The sequence below is a fragment of the Cervus elaphus genome, chromosome 1 (genome assembly GCF_910594005.1).
Source record: "Cervus elaphus chromosome 1, mCerEla1.1, whole genome shotgun sequence".
NCBI classification, from domain to species: domain Eukaryota; kingdom Metazoa; phylum Chordata; class Mammalia; order Artiodactyla; family Cervidae; genus Cervus; species Cervus elaphus.
In genome coordinates this window covers 64,487,000-64,503,920 of record NC_057815.1, presented here as the reverse complement: position 1 = coordinate 64,503,920, position 16,921 = coordinate 64,487,000, and the positions used below count along the sequence as shown (strand labels likewise).

Here is a 16,921-nt window from a genome sequence, read left to right as displayed (position 1 = left end):
GACTGCAGCCATGAAACTAAAGACACTTGCTCCTTGGAAGAAAAGCTATGACCAATCTAGACAGTATATTAAAAAGCAGAGACATTACTTTGCCAACAAATGTCCATGTAGTCAAAGCTATGGTTTTTCCAGTAGTCATGTATGGATGTGAGAGTTGGACTATAAAGAAAACTGAGTGCCAAAGAATGGATGCTTTTGAGCTGTGGGGTTGGAGAAGACTCTGGAGAGTCCCTTGGACTGCAAGGATCCAACCAGTCTATCCTAAAGGAAATCAGTCCTGAATATTCATTAGAAGGACTGATGCTGAAGCTGAAACTCCAATACTTTGGCCACCTGATGGGAAGAACTGATTCAGGGAAGACCCTGAATGGGAAGACCCTGATACTGGGAAAGATTGAAGGCAGGAGAAGGGGATGACAGAGGATGAGATGCCTGGATGGCATCACTGACCTGATGGACATGAGTTTGAGCAAGCTCCAAGAGTTGGTGATGGACAGGAAAGCCTGGTGTGCTGCAGTCCATGGGGTTGCAAAGAGCTGGACACAACTGAGCAACTGAGCTGAAGTGACATTCTGGAAAATAAATGTTTGTCATTGTTATATAGTAAATTGAATAATGGATTAAATAAGTATTTCCAGGCTGTAAGATCTGTTTGTCCCTATATATATTTTAGTTGGAGGCTAATTATTTTACAATATTGTAGTGGGTTTTGTCATACATTGATATGAATCAGCCATGGAGTTACATGTATTCCCCATTCTGATCCCCCCCTCCCACCTCCCTCTCCACCCGATTCCTCTGGGTCTTCCCAGTGCTCCAGGTCCGAGCACTTGTCTCATGCATCCAACCTGGGTTGGTGATCTGTTTCACTATAGATAATATACGTGCTGTTCTCTCGAAACATCCCACCCTCGCCTTCTCCCACAGAGTCCAAAAGTCTGTTCTGTACATCTGTGTCTCTTTTTCTGTTTTGCATATAGGGTTATCATTACCATCTTTCTAAATTCCATATATATGTGTTAGTATGTTGTAATGTTCTTTATCTTTCTGGCTTACTTCACTCTGTATAATGGGCTCCAGTTTCATCCATCTCATTAGAACTGATTCAAATGAATTCTTTTTAACGGCTGAGTAATATTCCATGGTGTATATGTACCACAGCTTCCTTATCCATTCATCTGCTGATGGGCATCTAGGTTGCTTCCATGTCCTGGCTATTATAAACAGTGCTGCGATGAACATTGGGGTGCACGTGTCTCTTTCAGATCTGGTTTCCTTGGTGTGTATGCCCAGAAGTGGGATTGCTGGGTCATATGGCAGTTCTATTTCCAGTTTTTTAAGAAATCTCCACACTGTTCTCCATAGCGGCTGTACTAGTTTGCATTCCCACCAACAGTGTAAGAGGGTTCCCTTTTCTCCACACCCTCTCCAGCATTTATTGCTTGTAGACTTTTGGATAGCAGCCATCCTGACTGGTGTGTAATGGTACCTCATTGTGGTTTTGATTTGCATTTCTCTGATAATGAGTGATGTTGAGCATCTTTTCATGTATTTGTTAGCCATCTATATGTCTTCTTTGGAGAAACGTCTGTTTAGTTCTTTGGCCCATTTTTTGATTGGGTCATTTATTTTTCTGGAATTGAGCTGCAGGAGTTGCTTGTATATTTTTGAGATTAATCCTTTGTCTGTTTCTTCATTTGCTATTATTTTCTCCCAATCTGAGGGCTGTCTTTTCACCTTGCTTATAGTTTCCTTTGTTGTGCAAAAGCTTTTAAGTTTCATTAGATCCCATTTGTTTAGTTTTGCTTTTATTTCCAATATTCTGGGAGGTGGGTCATAGAGGAAAAATATGGAACACTTCACGAATTTGCGTGTCATCCTTGTGCAGGGGCCATGCTAATCTTCTTTGTATCGTTCCAATTTTAGTATATGTGCTGCTGAAGCGAGCACTGTCCCTATGTTTTATATAAGAATGACCTTGTCTTTCAGGTGACACTCTCAACCTCCTACAGAGGGTGAATTGAGCCCCACCTAAAAGTCTAATAGCATATGAATCCATTACCATGTAATACAGTCTATGTTTGTGTCATTTGTATTTACTGTTATTTTTAAGTTTTCCACCCAGCCATGTTCAAAAGAAAGAAGCAAAAAGTTTTGAATTAAAGGTAGAACATCATTTCTGTGTGTATGTGTGTATAAATTCAGGGGAAACTATAGGAGCAGAGGTGGGAAACGAGCATATATAAGTCTCTAGTCTAGCTACACTCTTTCTCTGCGACCATTTCCAAATATCTGATATGGGCTTAGAGATTCTCTTTCAAAGTTAATAATATGAATAGACAGATATGTAGAAATATAGACAGAACTATAGATAAATAAATTTTAAAAAATTTAAAAAATTGTATCTAATTTCTAAACAGTCTGAGGAAACAAAGGAGTCATGAGATAAATGTAAAAGAAAGCATATGTGAAAGATTGTAAATAAGGGCTTGTGTGACCACACAAATGCTAGTTGTCAGGATTAATATTAAGGAATTCTTTACTATATAAATTTGTATTGGATAGAGAAAAAGAAAAAAACACAGGTCAATGTGCCAATTTCCCATCTGCTTTGCCTACCTATTATTCCCAGCCTCTAGCATAGATTTGGCACTCAATATTTTGTGAATGGACTTGTAAAAAAGAAGAAGTCACATTCTTGGTGAAAATGTAAGATACATCTGTGTGAACATAAGGGTTGTATGAATGCAGAGAAGTGTCAGAAAGACTTGTCTTAGTAAAAGTATTTAATGAAAGGGGATTCCCATTGGGATGTAGAGCCTAGAAGAAATCAAAGAAGGCAAAAACTGACTTATTTGAAGAAATAAATCTTAATGAGCAAAGCTGTCTATATAGGAACCTATAGCCCTGGAACATCATGAGCTCTCCCAAACTGGAAGTATTAGGTTGGCCAAGAAGTTCCTTTGGTTTTAAAGTAAGAATAGGACACATTTTTCATTTTTACCAAGAACATCATTGAACAACGTAGTCATTGTTTTGTTCCACTCACTGCCATTTTTTCAAGCAACTTCATAATTACATCTTCCAAAAACTATTTTTTGAGCAAAGAACTGCTCAATGTATCTTTTATAGTCTTCTAGGGAATTGGAAATTTTTTCTATGAAGAGAATTTTGTAAAGATGGAAATAAATGGACACCCAAAGGTGCAATGTCTGGTGAATGTGGCAGATGAATCATAACTTCCCAGCCAAGCTGTAACAGTTTTTGCCTGGTTGAAGAAATATTTGGTCTTGTGTTAACCTGATAGAAGATTATGGGTTTTCTGTTGATTAATTCTGGAGGCTTTTCATTGAGTGCTGCTTTCACTTGGTCTAATTGGGAACAGTGCTTGTTGGAATTAATTGCTTGGTTTTCTGAAAGGAGCTCATAATAGAGGACTCTATTTTAATCCCATTATATACGTAACATCTTTGGATGAAGTCTGGCCTTTGATGTGTTTGGGGGTGGTTCATTTCAGTTGCCTCATGATCTCTTCCACTGCATATTATTGTACAAATATTCATATTTCATTACCCACCACAATTCATTTTAAAAATGGAATGTTTTCACCATGTTTAAGTAGAGAGAATTGCATGAGGAAATATGGTCAAGAAGGTTTTTTTCACTCAACTTCTGTGGAATCCAAACAAAATGATTAAAATAAAAGCTGGTATAAATGATTCTCAATATGCATTATTTTGAGTATGTTGGCTATCTCCTGTATGGTATAACGTTGATTGTTCTTCATGTCTCAACTTGATTGCTATCAACGTCAACTACTCTACCAGAACATGCAACATGAAACTTTGCAAACCACTTTTAGACATCTGATTAGTCACAGTACCTTCTCCAAACACTGCACAAAGTTCTTTTCTGCATTTCAGTTGTGATTTTACCTTTCTTGAAATAAAGCATAATATGCCAAAAATGTTGTTTTCATCTTCAACATTAAAATTATTTGTGTAGCCGTTAAATTTTTTTAAATGCATGCTGATATGACAACTGTCCCTGTACAACCTAACAAACTTTTTCAAATGAACTGAAAGACAACTAATCACTACTAGAGCCATCTTATGGGGGCAAAAAATGAAATGAACCTTTTGGCCAATCCAATATCTAAGCAGAGATGGAGCATAAGCCGTCAGACTAAAGGAACATTCCTGCCTTGGATGAAATGTTGACCCTTATCTAAGTCTTGACTGGGTTAATTCACCAAATTCACTTAGTAAATTACCTCAAAAGCATCTCTGTGTTATTAGGTGATGCTGGGGAGAAGGGTGGGTCAAACCTTTGCCTCTGGTAGAAAAATGGGCTCTTTGCTGTCTTCTCTAAGTCAGCAGTTTGAGTCCAGAGGCTACCAGAATACAAGGAACCTTAAGTTCTCATCAGACTGGTGACTCCAAGTTTCAGGACACCAGTTAGTTTTTCATTTCACCAGGAAAGAGCTGAACATAAGTCTGGCAACATTCTACTTCCTCATTCCCTCATTCCTTCACCCCTATTCAGTTTTCTACCTGTCCCACCCTATCTCTGCCTGCACCTCACTGTCACTTACACACCATTTCTCAGGAATAGTCCTAAGACTCGCTCACGAATCTGCTTGGTCTTGACCCCATAGATGATGGGATTGACCATGGGTGGGAAAAGCAGATAGAAATTGGCAAGGAGGATGTGCACATGTGGAGCAGCCTGGCGAGCTACCCGGTGCATGACTGAGGAGATGAAAACAGGTGTGTAAAAGGCTAAAATAGCACCTATGTGGGACACACAGGTCCCAAAGGCCTTATAGCGGGCCTCCTGAGAGGCAAGCTGTAGAACTGCCTGGAGGATGAAGATGTAAGACAAGGTAACAAAGAGCAGGTCCAATACCACGATAAACATGGCCACAGCAATGCCATAGATGTTGTTGAAGCGAGTGTCCCCACAGGCCAGCCTTACCACGGCCATGTGCTCACAGTAGCAGTGGGCAATCACTGGACCTCGGCAGTAGTGGAAGCGTCTGAGCAGAAAGGGGAGTGGAGTCATGAGTGTCACAGCCCGAGTCACAGCAGCCAAGCCGATCTTGGTGATAAGTGGCCCGGTGAGGATGGTGCTGTAGTGCAGTGGCTTGCAGATGGCCACATAGCGGTCAAAGGCCATGGCCAGCAGCACCGCCGACTCCATGATGGAGAAGGAGTGAAGAAAGAACATCTGGACCAGACAGGCATAGAAGTTGATCTCTCGATCCCTGAACCAGAAGATGCCCAACATTTTGGGAAGTGTTGTAGAAGAAAGGACCAGATCAATGGCTGCCAACATGGCCAAAAACAGGTACATGGGCTCGTGGAGGGCTGCATCAGCCTGAATGATGAAGAAGAGGGTGCAGTTGCCAAGCAGGGCCAGTGTATAGGCTGAGCAGAAGGGAATGGAGATCCAGACATGTAGGTGCTCCAGGCCTGGGATCCCCATCAACAGGAAGACTGCTGGATGAGTTGAGGTGATATTGGAGGCAGACATGGCCAACAGAAATTCTCTTTCTCTGGTCTCCTTCCACAGGGCCCTTCCAGGGAGTACACAGCGTCAGCAGGATTATAGTGTTCAAGTTCAAACTCTGATCATTTACATGGAAGGCTTAGTCCTTGACCCTACTTTTGGGCCTTAAAAGAAATTACAAAGTAATAATAATATAATTGTGAAACATTATTTATTATATCTTCCCTCAAAATGCTTATAAAACTATTGAGTGGTCAGAATGTCAAATCACAATAGAGCTAAGAAGACACCCTTCATAGAAGAACTGAGTGGATGAAGAGCTTTTGTGGTCTTTGTGTAGTGAAGGACAGCTTTATAAAGGACATGGATACCTGCTCAATTCAAATCTTACCCTAAAACATTCACTGTCTTCCTTTGCCTCCCATCTCAACCTGTACTCCTAATTACAAAGGAGAGTTTCTCTTCTAAAATGTCAAGCTTGAATACGTAACAAATAATTAAGCCTGGCACTTACTTAAAAGTCGCTTCCTCTAAGTATTGATATTATTGGTCATTACTTGACACTCAGAAATCTCAAGTAGGGCCATAAAGCTCAATCACCTCCAGTTAACTTTAAAATGTGAAAAGCCCCATTATTCTCCTTCCCTTCAACTTTAACTTTTATCTTGATATACTTCTACCTCAACTACTTTTCTTTCTACAATTCATAACATTCAGAAGAGATGCTCCACTCAATTTTTGAAAGACTGGCCTCTGAATTTCTTGGGCTTCACATCTTTTTTCTTCTTTCTAGGATTTTTTATCTTCTTTCCCCTGTTTTTATCATCATTTATTGTGAAAATGCAGAATCATTTGTTTCCCAAAATTTTGAATGGTGTCCCTTCTCTTTTCTCTCAGTTCCTACATAAAGTTTCTTCTGAGGATTAACTGAGACAATCTTTTAAAACACTCAATACAGTGGATGAAAGGATAAAGAAAATGTGGCATATATACACAATGAAATCCTATTAAGCCATATAAAAGGAGAAAATCCTGCATTGCGACAACACAGAGGGACATTGAGGGCATCATGCTAAGTTAAACAAGTAATACAAAGAAAAGCAAATACCGTATGATATCACTTACACATGGAACCTAGAAAAAAGAAAAAAACAAACTCATAAAAACAGATTGGTGGTTGGGAGGTGGGGGTTGGGGATATGGTTGAAGGTGGTCAAAAGATACAAACTTCCAGTTATAAAATAAGTTCTGGGGATGTAAAATGCAGCATGGTGACTTCAGTTAAAAATAGTCTAGGGACTTCCCTGGTGGTCCAGTGGTTAAGACTTTACCTTCCAATGCAGGGGGTATGGGTTTGATCCCTAGTCAGAGAGCTAAGATCCCACATTCCTAACATAAAACATAAACCAAAACATAAAACAGAAGCCCTATTGCAACAAATACAATGAAGATGAACAAAATACTCTTGTATATTTGAAAGTTGTTAAAAGAATAGATTTTAAAGTTCTCATCACAAGAAAAATAACTATGTGAAGTGATAGATGTTAATTAGTGGTAATCATTTTGTACTATATCCATGTACCAAATCACTGCATTATATACCTTAAACTAATTCAGTGTTACGTCAACTGTATTCCAGTAAAACTGGAAAATTTCTTTTTTTAAAAAAACAAGCACAAATCTAGAACACTAAAAAGAGTTCAGTAAGTGTGAACATGTTTTTGAATTGAGAAATCAAAAATATTGACAGTCATATGGTTGGTAAGTGTCAAAGATCAAACTTGAACTTGGAGAACTCTGGTTTCCTACCTTCAAATTCAGTGTCTTATATCACTTAAATCTGCTTCCACCTTGTTGCTCCATAAGTCGTTCATGCTCAGGTTAAATAAAACAAACTCATTACCCTAGTAAAGAAAAAAGCTTTACAATCTAAAGAATTGGGCCTATTTAGTGCCACTGTACCAGCAGAAACTCAATGATATTTTTAAACTTTTAGCTTCCTCACCTTTCAATAATGGTAATAACTATACCTCCCACGACCATCTTACTGAGCTTTATTGTGAAGAAAGATGGAATCATGAGAACAGACCTTAATAACTGTAAAGCATTGTACACACATCGCCATTACTGTGGTCCTTCCCTAGCACAAATTTCCCTTATTTTCTAAAAGCTTTTCTTGATTAATATCAGCACAATCCTGTATTCCTTGGCTTCAAACCTTCCTCCAGCTAATAGCCCTTGTTTCTCTTCCCCTTCATAGCACAACTTGTTCAGAAGTTTGACTGTATAAAATCTCTGCCTCCTCATCTCATTTAATTCTCAGTCTTTCCCAGTCTAGCTTCACTACTACCTGTCCACTGATCCTGTTATCACTTCCTTTCCCCTCATTCTCACCTTCTCCTTTTCTGCTTTTTATTCTCACACTTCTCTAGGTGTTCTCTTTGATTTCTTTTGGCTTTTTTTTGTTGTTGTTTTTTAACCTCTGTCCAGGGAATTCTCAAATGCATGGCTTTTCCTTTTACTATTAGATATTTCCAATTAGATGTTCCACGGTCATCACAAATAAAATACGGCCAAAACAAATATTTCTCTCTCCCCACAAAATATTTCCTCCCCGGGATGTGTCCATCTCAGTAGGCATTACTGCTGTCTGTCCTATTGTGAGCTCAGAACCCTAGGGACAAGCCTTAATCCTTTCCCCTCTTTCTTCATATCCAATTCATCAGTAAATCTTATTAATCTGCAAAGTGTATTTCACTCCCTATGCTTTTCTTTTTCTCCTGACAACACTCTTATTTAAATTACCATCATCTTTCACCCAGACTACAAAAGCCTCACATCTGGCCTCAGTGGTCTGTATATTGGACACTCTGTAATCCATTCTCCTTACTACAGATGAAGAGACTATTAAGGCTAATTTATATTATGCTGGGCCTTGCCTAAGACCTTCTTGGAATTACCACTGCACTAAGGATGAAATCCACACTCCGACCCTGGTTTACAGGTACCACCAGTGTCCAGTCGCTGCTCATCTTTCAGCCTCATCCCCTCTCGCCTATGCTTCAGTCATGCAGCTTCCACCACACCCTGCTCAATAACGACACCCCGTGAACCATCTGAATTCTCTCATGCTGCTCTTCTCCTCTCTATGCCCTTTGTCTTCCCAAAGTCATATCCTCTCTTGCCAGTGTCACTAGAAAGCTCTCCTTATAGTTTTCCACCCCACTCCATCTATCTACCACAGTGTGATAGACCTACTGAAAACCACTGGCAATCTCATGACTACAAAAAAAAACTTAAAACTGGATACAAACTTGGTCTTACCTAAATTATCCTCACTCCTTACCATTCCTCTAAAAAAATATTCATCCTAGGTTCAGCCACACTGAAGGATCTGCATCACTTTCTGGGACAGTCTAGCTTGCAGCTCCCATTATTTATCTGGAATACTTTCCTCTGCCTATTTCCACACCTGGCTAAGATCCTGCCACCATCTTGGTGAAGCCTTCTCAGACTCCTCCCAGAAGATTTTCTCAGTGTTTTCAATGAGGACTCATTAATAGGCTGAATTAAATAACACGGGGAGAGAGTGATATATGTTGCTAATGCACTTATCTGTCCATTCATTGGACTTTGAATGCTTTTAGTACAAGAATTTTGCCTTCTTCATTTCTGTATTCACAGACTCTGTTGAACCTGGTTGTTGCTCAGTAGGTGTTCCTTAAATAAATTTATAGGGGAGGGAGGCTCAAGAGGAAGATGATACATGAATAATTATGGATGATTTGCATGGCTATTTGGCAGAAACCAACACAACACTGTAAAGCAATTTCTCCCAATTAAAAATCAGTTTTAAATTAGTCATTAAAAGATAAACAAATGCATGAAGGACTCTCTCCATGAAGAAACTTCCTCCTCTGTGCTGCTGGATAATATACCATCTGATGCAAAGTGAGGCTTACTGGATATATCTTAAGCACCTCCACAGATGGAAATTCTATAAAACCTTCCATCAGTTTTGGCTAACTAGGTCAGAATAAGAAGGTTTTTTTTTTGTTTTGTTTTTTTAATTAGAAACTTCTCCAAGTCTAATCTGCATTTTCTCTGACTAAGCACTGGGATCAACAACATGGAAGCCCCATGACTCTGGGTCTGTGCTTTTACATTTACTGCCAGTATATACTTGGTACCCATAGAGAAATTCACTAATATTTCTTGAATGAATGAGAGAATATAATCTTCTCCATGGTGTCACCCTATCCTAAGTAAATGTGCTTCTCAAGTTCCAAACAGGTTTCCCCTCCCTGAGGATCTACTTCTTGGGGGCTCCTATTGACCATCACTGGTTCTCCAGTCTCTTTGCTCACACAGCGTCAATCTCAGCTTCCCATTCTGTTGAAAATGCCTAATAATTCACCATCTTCCACCTTTCCAGATTCAACAAAAATATACTTCTAGTGTCATTTACAATACAACTCTGCTTATCTGGTTTCTTCTCTTTTCCATCACCCTTCAGCCTACTTGGCCAGGAGTGTTCTGTCAAGTCCTTACCTGTCATTGTTTTGTTTTTTGCCTCCAGAGCCAGAATGTCAGCAAATGACAAAAGAAAGCCTGTGTCATTTATTTCAATGTCTCTCATCAAAGTGTATGTGGCTCTATATCTGGAGAGTATTCAATCAGTGATGTAGTATAGGTAGGCTACACCTTTAACTTGAGAAGATCCTAGAATGATGATGTATATGGGAAACTGAATCTTCAAGTGATCCTGGAGGATATAAGAGGCAGATAAAGGACTGAATTTCACAACTTCTGACTCTTATACCAAGATTCAATCTACAGGACTACACTGAAAAGATAGAACTCATTGTTGCTAGACCTTTAATAAGCAAGTATAATTGATCTGTCCCTTCCATTTCTTATTTTCGATTTCTCCTTTTTTCCCTAGACCATTTCAGCAGCTGTGACTGAGGAGGCGCCAGGTTGAGGCAGGAGGAGAGCAAGTAGCACTCACAGGAGGGAGGTACTAACCTCAAAGATTAAACTTGAACAACTCTGGTTTCCTACCTTCAAATTCAGTGTCTTGTATCACTTATATCTGCTTCCACCTTGTTGTTCCACAAGGTCTGGGTCACTTAGCTAAGGTCTTATTGAGGTGGTCCCTAACACGTGACACAGAAACACAGGCCTGGGAGGCAGAAGAGGGTTTCTTCTAATAATGTGATAGCAGGACCTAGGCTCATAGAAGATCAAGTATTTGGGGAGGGGTGAGAGAAGGTCTCCTCTTAGACAAGGACAGACATACAAGGATGAGAATGACAGAAGATGAGAAATTCAGGAGATGAGGTCATGCCACAGAGAAAGGAAGTTTTCTGTCTAGACATGAGTCCATGAGAGATGGATCTGCCCTGTGCCCCCTGGGTTCATGCCTCTGATCTAGCCTGTTCTTCTCAAGCATGAAGCACTCTTACACTGGCTCTTCATTCAACATTTGGGTAGTCCCTCTGGTGGTAGTGGTTTAATTGCTAACTCTTACTCTTGCAACTCCATGGACTGTAGCCTGCCAGGCTCCTCTGTCTGTGGGATATCCCAGGCAATAATACTGGAGAGGGTTGCCAGTTCCTTCTCCAGAGTAGCCCCTCTAGTGATTAGTATGTAGTCAGATTTCTGCTGTTACCCTGGTTAATCTGTTTTTTTCTGCCAGCCCCAGCTCACGTGACGTTTCTTAGATCTGAGCTCCCCCGGCCTCCTGTTCCAGTCCTCTGGTTTTTGGCTGATCCCAGAATAAGTCCCCCTTCTCTGGTCTACTTGCCTCTCATCCCAGTTGTGCAGCTCCCTTGTTGTGCCCTGTGATCGCCTGCCCCCATCCACCCTGTCCACCACAGGGTGCTCTGTGAGGGGTGCTCTCACCCCTCAGCATGAGGCTCGGTTCATTTTCTGGAGGCTTTAGGACAAATGGTGCAGTTTTCCTCTCTTAGTGAGAGAAGGGTGGGAAAGAGGGTTATAAAGAGTTCTGGCTAATTCTCATGATCAGTTACTCTATTCCCTAAAGAAAAGGAAACAGTAGGCCTTGTCCCTGAGGTACAGCCAAAAGGGACCCAAGATGGGCCTGGTGTCTTCTCTGGGGAGACTGGGGACATTCTGTCCCTGTCTCCAGTCCTCTGGGGCCCCTCCCCCGGCTCCCCTCACATCCTATTGCATCAGGCACGTCTCCCTGGAGGCGGAGCATCCTCTGGTCTCAGTGACCACTGAGCTCCTCTCCACCTTCACCCTCCTTCCTGCAGGGCCTGCTGAGGACACAGCCTCCCCTGAATATGCAAACAGCTGCCTGTTGTTAGGGCTTTCTGAGTGTGACATATACAAGTAGGGTTCAGCCACAACTAGATCAAGGTTTTCTATTTATTTTGTGTTTGATTGGGTTTAGAGTTTTAATTTGCCGCTGTATTGTGGATAGAACTGTGGTTGAATAGCTAGGGTTATGAGCGAGAAATCAGGTTTGAGTCTCAGTCTGTGACTTTGATGAGGCTGTTAATCTCTCCGCTGCTTGGATTGTTTCTTTATCTATCATGTGGGCCTCATCCTGGTCCTGCCCACATCTCACAATTTAGGGAGGATCCAATGTAATCACTGGGGAGTAATTACCAATGTCATTATTGCTTAATTAACCATTAATAACAATACCAACAAACTGTGGAAAATTCTTAAAGAGATGGCAATACCAAACCATCTTGCCTGTCTTAGAAACCTGAATGCAGGTCAAGAAGCAACAGTTAGAACTGATCGTGGAACAATAGACTGGTTCAAAATTGGGGAAGGAGTATGACAAAGCTGTATAATGTCACCCTGTTCATTTAACTTACATTCAGAGCACATCCTGTGAAATGCAGGCTGACCTGGAGAAGTATCAACAACCTTAGATATGCGGATGATACCACTCTAATGGTAGAAAGCAAGAGGAGGTAAAGAGCCTCTTGAGAGTGAAGGAGGAGAGTGAAAAAGCTGGCTTAAAACTCAACATTCAAAAGCTAAGATCCTGTCCCATCACTTTATAGCAAATAGAAGGGGAAAAAGTGGAAGCAGTGGCAGATTTTATTTTCTTGGGCTCCAAAAATCACTGTGGATGGTGACTGCAGTCATGAAATTAAAGGTGATTGCTTCTTGGAAAGAAAGCTGTGACAAAACTAGACAGCATATTAAAAAGCAAAGACATCACTTTGCCAACAAGGTTCATATAGTCAAAGACATGGTTTATTCCAGTAGTCATGTACAGATGTGAGAGTTGGACCATAAAGAAGGCTGAGTGCCAAAGAATTGATGCTTTCAAACTGTGATGCTAGAGAGGACTTTTGAGAGTCCACTGGACAGCAGGGAGATCAAACCAGTCAATCCTAAAGGAAATCAAAGCTGAATACTCACTGGAAGAACTGATGCTTTGGTCACCTGATGGGAAGAAGTGACTCATTGGAAAAGACATTGATGCTGGGAAATAATGAAGGCAGAAGGAGAAGAGGGTGACAGAGGATGAGATGGTTGGATGGCATCACTGATTCAATGGACATGAACTTGGGCAGACTTCAGGAGATCGTGAGGGACAGGGAAGCCTGGTGTGCTGCAGCCAATGGGGTTGCAAAGAGTTGGACATGACTTGGCAACTGAACAACAACATTGAATATATGTCAGTCCTGATCTCCCAATTTGTCCTACCCTCCCATGCTTCCCCCATCTATATCCATATGTCTGTTCACTACATCTGGATCTCTATTCCTGTCCTGCAACTAGGTTCATCTGTACCATTTTTGTAGATCCCACATGTGCATTAAGATATAATATTTTTCTGACTTACTTCTTCTATGATGGAATCTAGGTCCATCCATATCTCTAAAAATGACCCAATTTTGTTCTTTTTAATGGTAAGTAATATTCCACTGTATACATGTACCACATAGTCTTCATTCACCTGTTGATAGACATTTAGGTTGCTTCTATGTCCTGGCTTGTATTAATAGTGTTGCAATGAACACTGGGGTACATGTGTCCTTTTGAATTATGGTTTTCTTAGGGCATATGCCCAGTAGTGGGATTGCTGGGTCATGTGGTAGTTCTATTTTCAGTCTCCTAAGGAACCTCCATACTGTTCTCTACAGTGGCTGTATCAATTTACATTCCCACCAACACTGCAAGAGGGTTTCCTTTTCTCCACACACTCTCCAGCATTTATTGTAGATTTTTTGATGATGGCCATCCTGACTTGTGTGAGATAATATCTATTTGCAGGTTTGATTTGCATTTCTCTAATACTAGTCACATTCAACCTCTTTTTATGTGCCTCTTGGCTATCTTTATGTCTTCTCTGGAGAAATGTCTAGGTCTTCTGCTTGCTTTTTTGATTGGGAATTCCTCTAGTATACACAGGAACATATTTTGATATGACCTTGGATCCTAATAAAACAGAAAGAAGACCTGGAAATAATCTTGTGAATATTCATCTCCCCATTAGCCAGTAGCTCTGGACTCTGAGTAAAGGCATTTCTCTGGGCAAATATTCATCTAGGCCTCATGCTTCGCCACACTAATTATTTTTTCCTTCCTAGGGAGAACATTCTCCACCTCTGGGATCTCATCTCCACTCAGCCTCCAAGAAGGCAGAGAGCCCTTGTAGACACAAAACTGAACTCTAGTCATCAACTCTCACATTTAAGAAATCATTTTGTTAAACCCTCTGGAACGTCTTCATGCGACCACATCCACCTTGATTTTGGCCTGAAGATTAAACATTTAGGCTCATCCAATAGCTAATGCTGGCCCCAAGATTCAGCTTTATCATAGACTCTAGAGTGTCCCATGGGTCTATCTAGAGCCCCGGATGCTGTCACTGTTATTTTTCAGCATCACTGTCTCTAATCAAGGAGTGTCCACTCTGAACCTTGCTAACATGATTCTGAGAAATCTCAAAACCAACCTACAGAGTTATTAAGTGGCTAAATAGTCAACTGTCCACCTTAGGTCATTTTCATTGTTGAAAAAGCATTATTCCTTGAGAGTCACATCGCATAAAGATATGCATTTCATTCAAATAAATATTTTTGGATTCTGCTTGGTAAACTTGTGGACATTACACAGTAATGGCATGCCATGACATTATTCTATAACTTCAAAGAAATTTTATAGACTCTTATCTAGTCAATGATCCTATTCCTTTTTATAGGATCTAAGAATATTCTTGTCTTTAATTTCTGGAAAAAAATGTCCTACCACATTTTGGGGCACAAGTGAGAAGGTGCACTTATAACTAGCCATGCTCACTTTTCATAATGTCTGCTTAGAACCCAGTTTCTTCCAGTTCACTGGCATTTCAGAACAGGAGTCTGTGCATATCTGGCTCTCCATCCGCTCTGACTCCATGTACCTGGTAGCTGTGCTGGGGAATCTCACCATGCTGGCTGTGGTAGGGGTGGAGCATAGCCTGCACCAGCCTATGTACTTCTTTCTGTGCATGTCAGCTATCATTGCCCTGGTTCTGTCCAGGCATCTTCCTTGCCATGGCTTTTGACCGCTATGTAGCTGTGACACACTCCCTCATACCACAGTGCTCACGCATACTGTGGTGGGATGTTTGGGGCTGGCTGACCTCTGCTGGGGTATCTTCTACATTGAACCCCTGCCTCTGATGATCTGCCTGCAGCTGCCCCATTTACAAAGCCCATGTCCTCTCCCCCTCCTACTGGGAACCCCTGGCTGTGGTCACCTTGGTAGGTGGTGACAGCAGGGTCAACAATGTCTGTGGGATGAGCACTGGCTTTATGGTCTTGATCCTAGACTCAATGGCCATTGCTGCCTCTTATGTGATGATTTTCAGGACCATGAAGGGGCTGGCTATTCCTGACACCAGGCATAATACCCTGGGGACATGTGGTTCTCAAATTTGTGCTATCTTGATCTTTTATGTTCCCATTGCTGTTTCTTCCCTCATTCACAATTTGGTCATGGACTGCCCATTCCAGTCCACACCTTGCTAGCCAACTTCTACCTCCTCATTCCTCCAATCCTCAATCCCATTGTCCATGCTGCCTGCACCAAGCAGATCCAGGAAAGACTTCTCTAAATTCTCAACATAGAAACTAAAATCAAATGAATGATACTCCCTTCTTTTAAATAAGCTCATGGAGGAAATAAATATGGTGGGCAGTTTCTCATTTGGGAACGTCAAGGAGTCTGAGGTGTTAGGTCCTAATGTTCTTTGGGTTTTGTAATTTCAAAGGAATGCTAATAAAAGAAAGTACAACTCTAAATTCTAAAGGGCAGAGGATTTTTTTTTTTTTTTTGCTTAAAGTATATTTAAACTAAAGAAGACAAAACAATCAGTAACAAGTAGCACTTGTTACTTGGTGTTTATTTATCATTTATTTAAATTCTTATGAATTAAATGTTTTATTAGGTTGTATTGTTCACATTTTATACTCAATAGAGTAGAATATCCTTGCTCAGTTTCTTGAGCTGCTGAGATCAAATGTTTTGGCTGTAGTCTATGTAACATTTGTGGTGTTATATAATGTTACATATTTTTCTGTGTGTACTTTAATATGTAAATTAAAAACTGGGTCATTTTATCAAAATGGCCTTAGCCTTCAGGAAATGCATCTTCCTATTTAAGTCTTATCAACTGAGATTCTGCCAAAACTGCTTATATTGACATAAATGAAGAGTTATAGAAAAGACTTAGTTGTATGACCCACAGCTACAAGGAATACTGCTCATAAAAGAATGGCCTGGAAAAAGAAAATTAGCTTTATGCAAGGAAGTAAGACAAGATGACTATGTCTTAGCATTGCCTGTATATTTTGCCAGCAGGCGGCTCCCATCAAGTGGCCTGAAGTATATAAAGGCTCCACGGAAAGTAAATCTTATCCTTCCCACAGAAACTAACCTTGATCCCATTGTAGGATCCCTGATCACAATAAGCTGGCCTTTAAATGGATCACCGAATAAAGGTGTGTGATGTTGCTTTATTAGAAACATTGAGTTTACCCTCCAGATTAAATAGTAGCTCAAGTATTTAGAGAAGGAATAATATATAGCTCTTAGCCACTCTTGATTCTGATTCCTAACATAATTCTCAAAACCACACTGTAGGGGCAGAAACTACTGACCTACACTGCTGATAAGGAAAGACTTTCCCTGAAATGATGCGAGTCCAGTTCAGTTGCTCAGTCATGCCGGACTTTTTGCGACCCCATGGACTGCAGCATGACATGGACTGCAGCATGACATGGACTGCAGCATGACAGGCCTCCCCATCCATCACCAACTCCCAGAGTTTACTCAAACTCCTGCCCATTAAGTCGGTAATGCCATCCAACCATCTCATCCTCTGTGTGTCCTTCTCTTCCTGCCTTCAATCTTTCCCAGCACCAGG

The 16,921-nt window shown here is 40.8% G+C and overlaps 1 protein-coding gene, 1 non-coding gene and 1 pseudogene across 2 annotated transcripts; 1 reads left to right on the top strand and 2 right to left on the bottom strand.

Moving 5' to 3' along the window:
* Positions 1–1,843: 1,843 nt before the first annotated feature.
* Positions 1,844–1,950, bottom strand: LOC122703910. The gene has a single exon (XR_006343652.1). It is a non-coding gene; the product is annotated as a U6 spliceosomal RNA (small nuclear RNA).
* A 2,608-nt stretch (positions 1,951–4,558) lies between these two features.
* Positions 4,559–5,579, bottom strand: LOC122703916 (olfactory receptor 52K1-like). Its single transcript, XM_043918522.1, has one exon. The coding sequence runs from the start codon at positions 5,533–5,535 to the stop codon at positions 4,591–4,593; it is 945 nt and encodes a 314-aa protein (XP_043774457.1). The 5' UTR covers positions 5,536–5,579; the 3' UTR covers positions 4,559–4,590.
* Positions 5,580–14,803: 9,224 nt separating this feature from the next.
* LOC122703848 lies at positions 14,804–15,640 on the top strand (annotated as a pseudogene).
* The last annotated feature ends 1,281 nt before the right edge of the window (positions 15,641–16,921 follow it).

Bases quoted from the DNA above. Each gene is read 5' to 3' on its own strand.
- LOC122703916 (XM_043918522.1), bottom strand. From the start codon at position 5,535: ATGTCTGCCTCCAATATCACCTCAACTCATCCAGCAGTCTTCCTGTTG.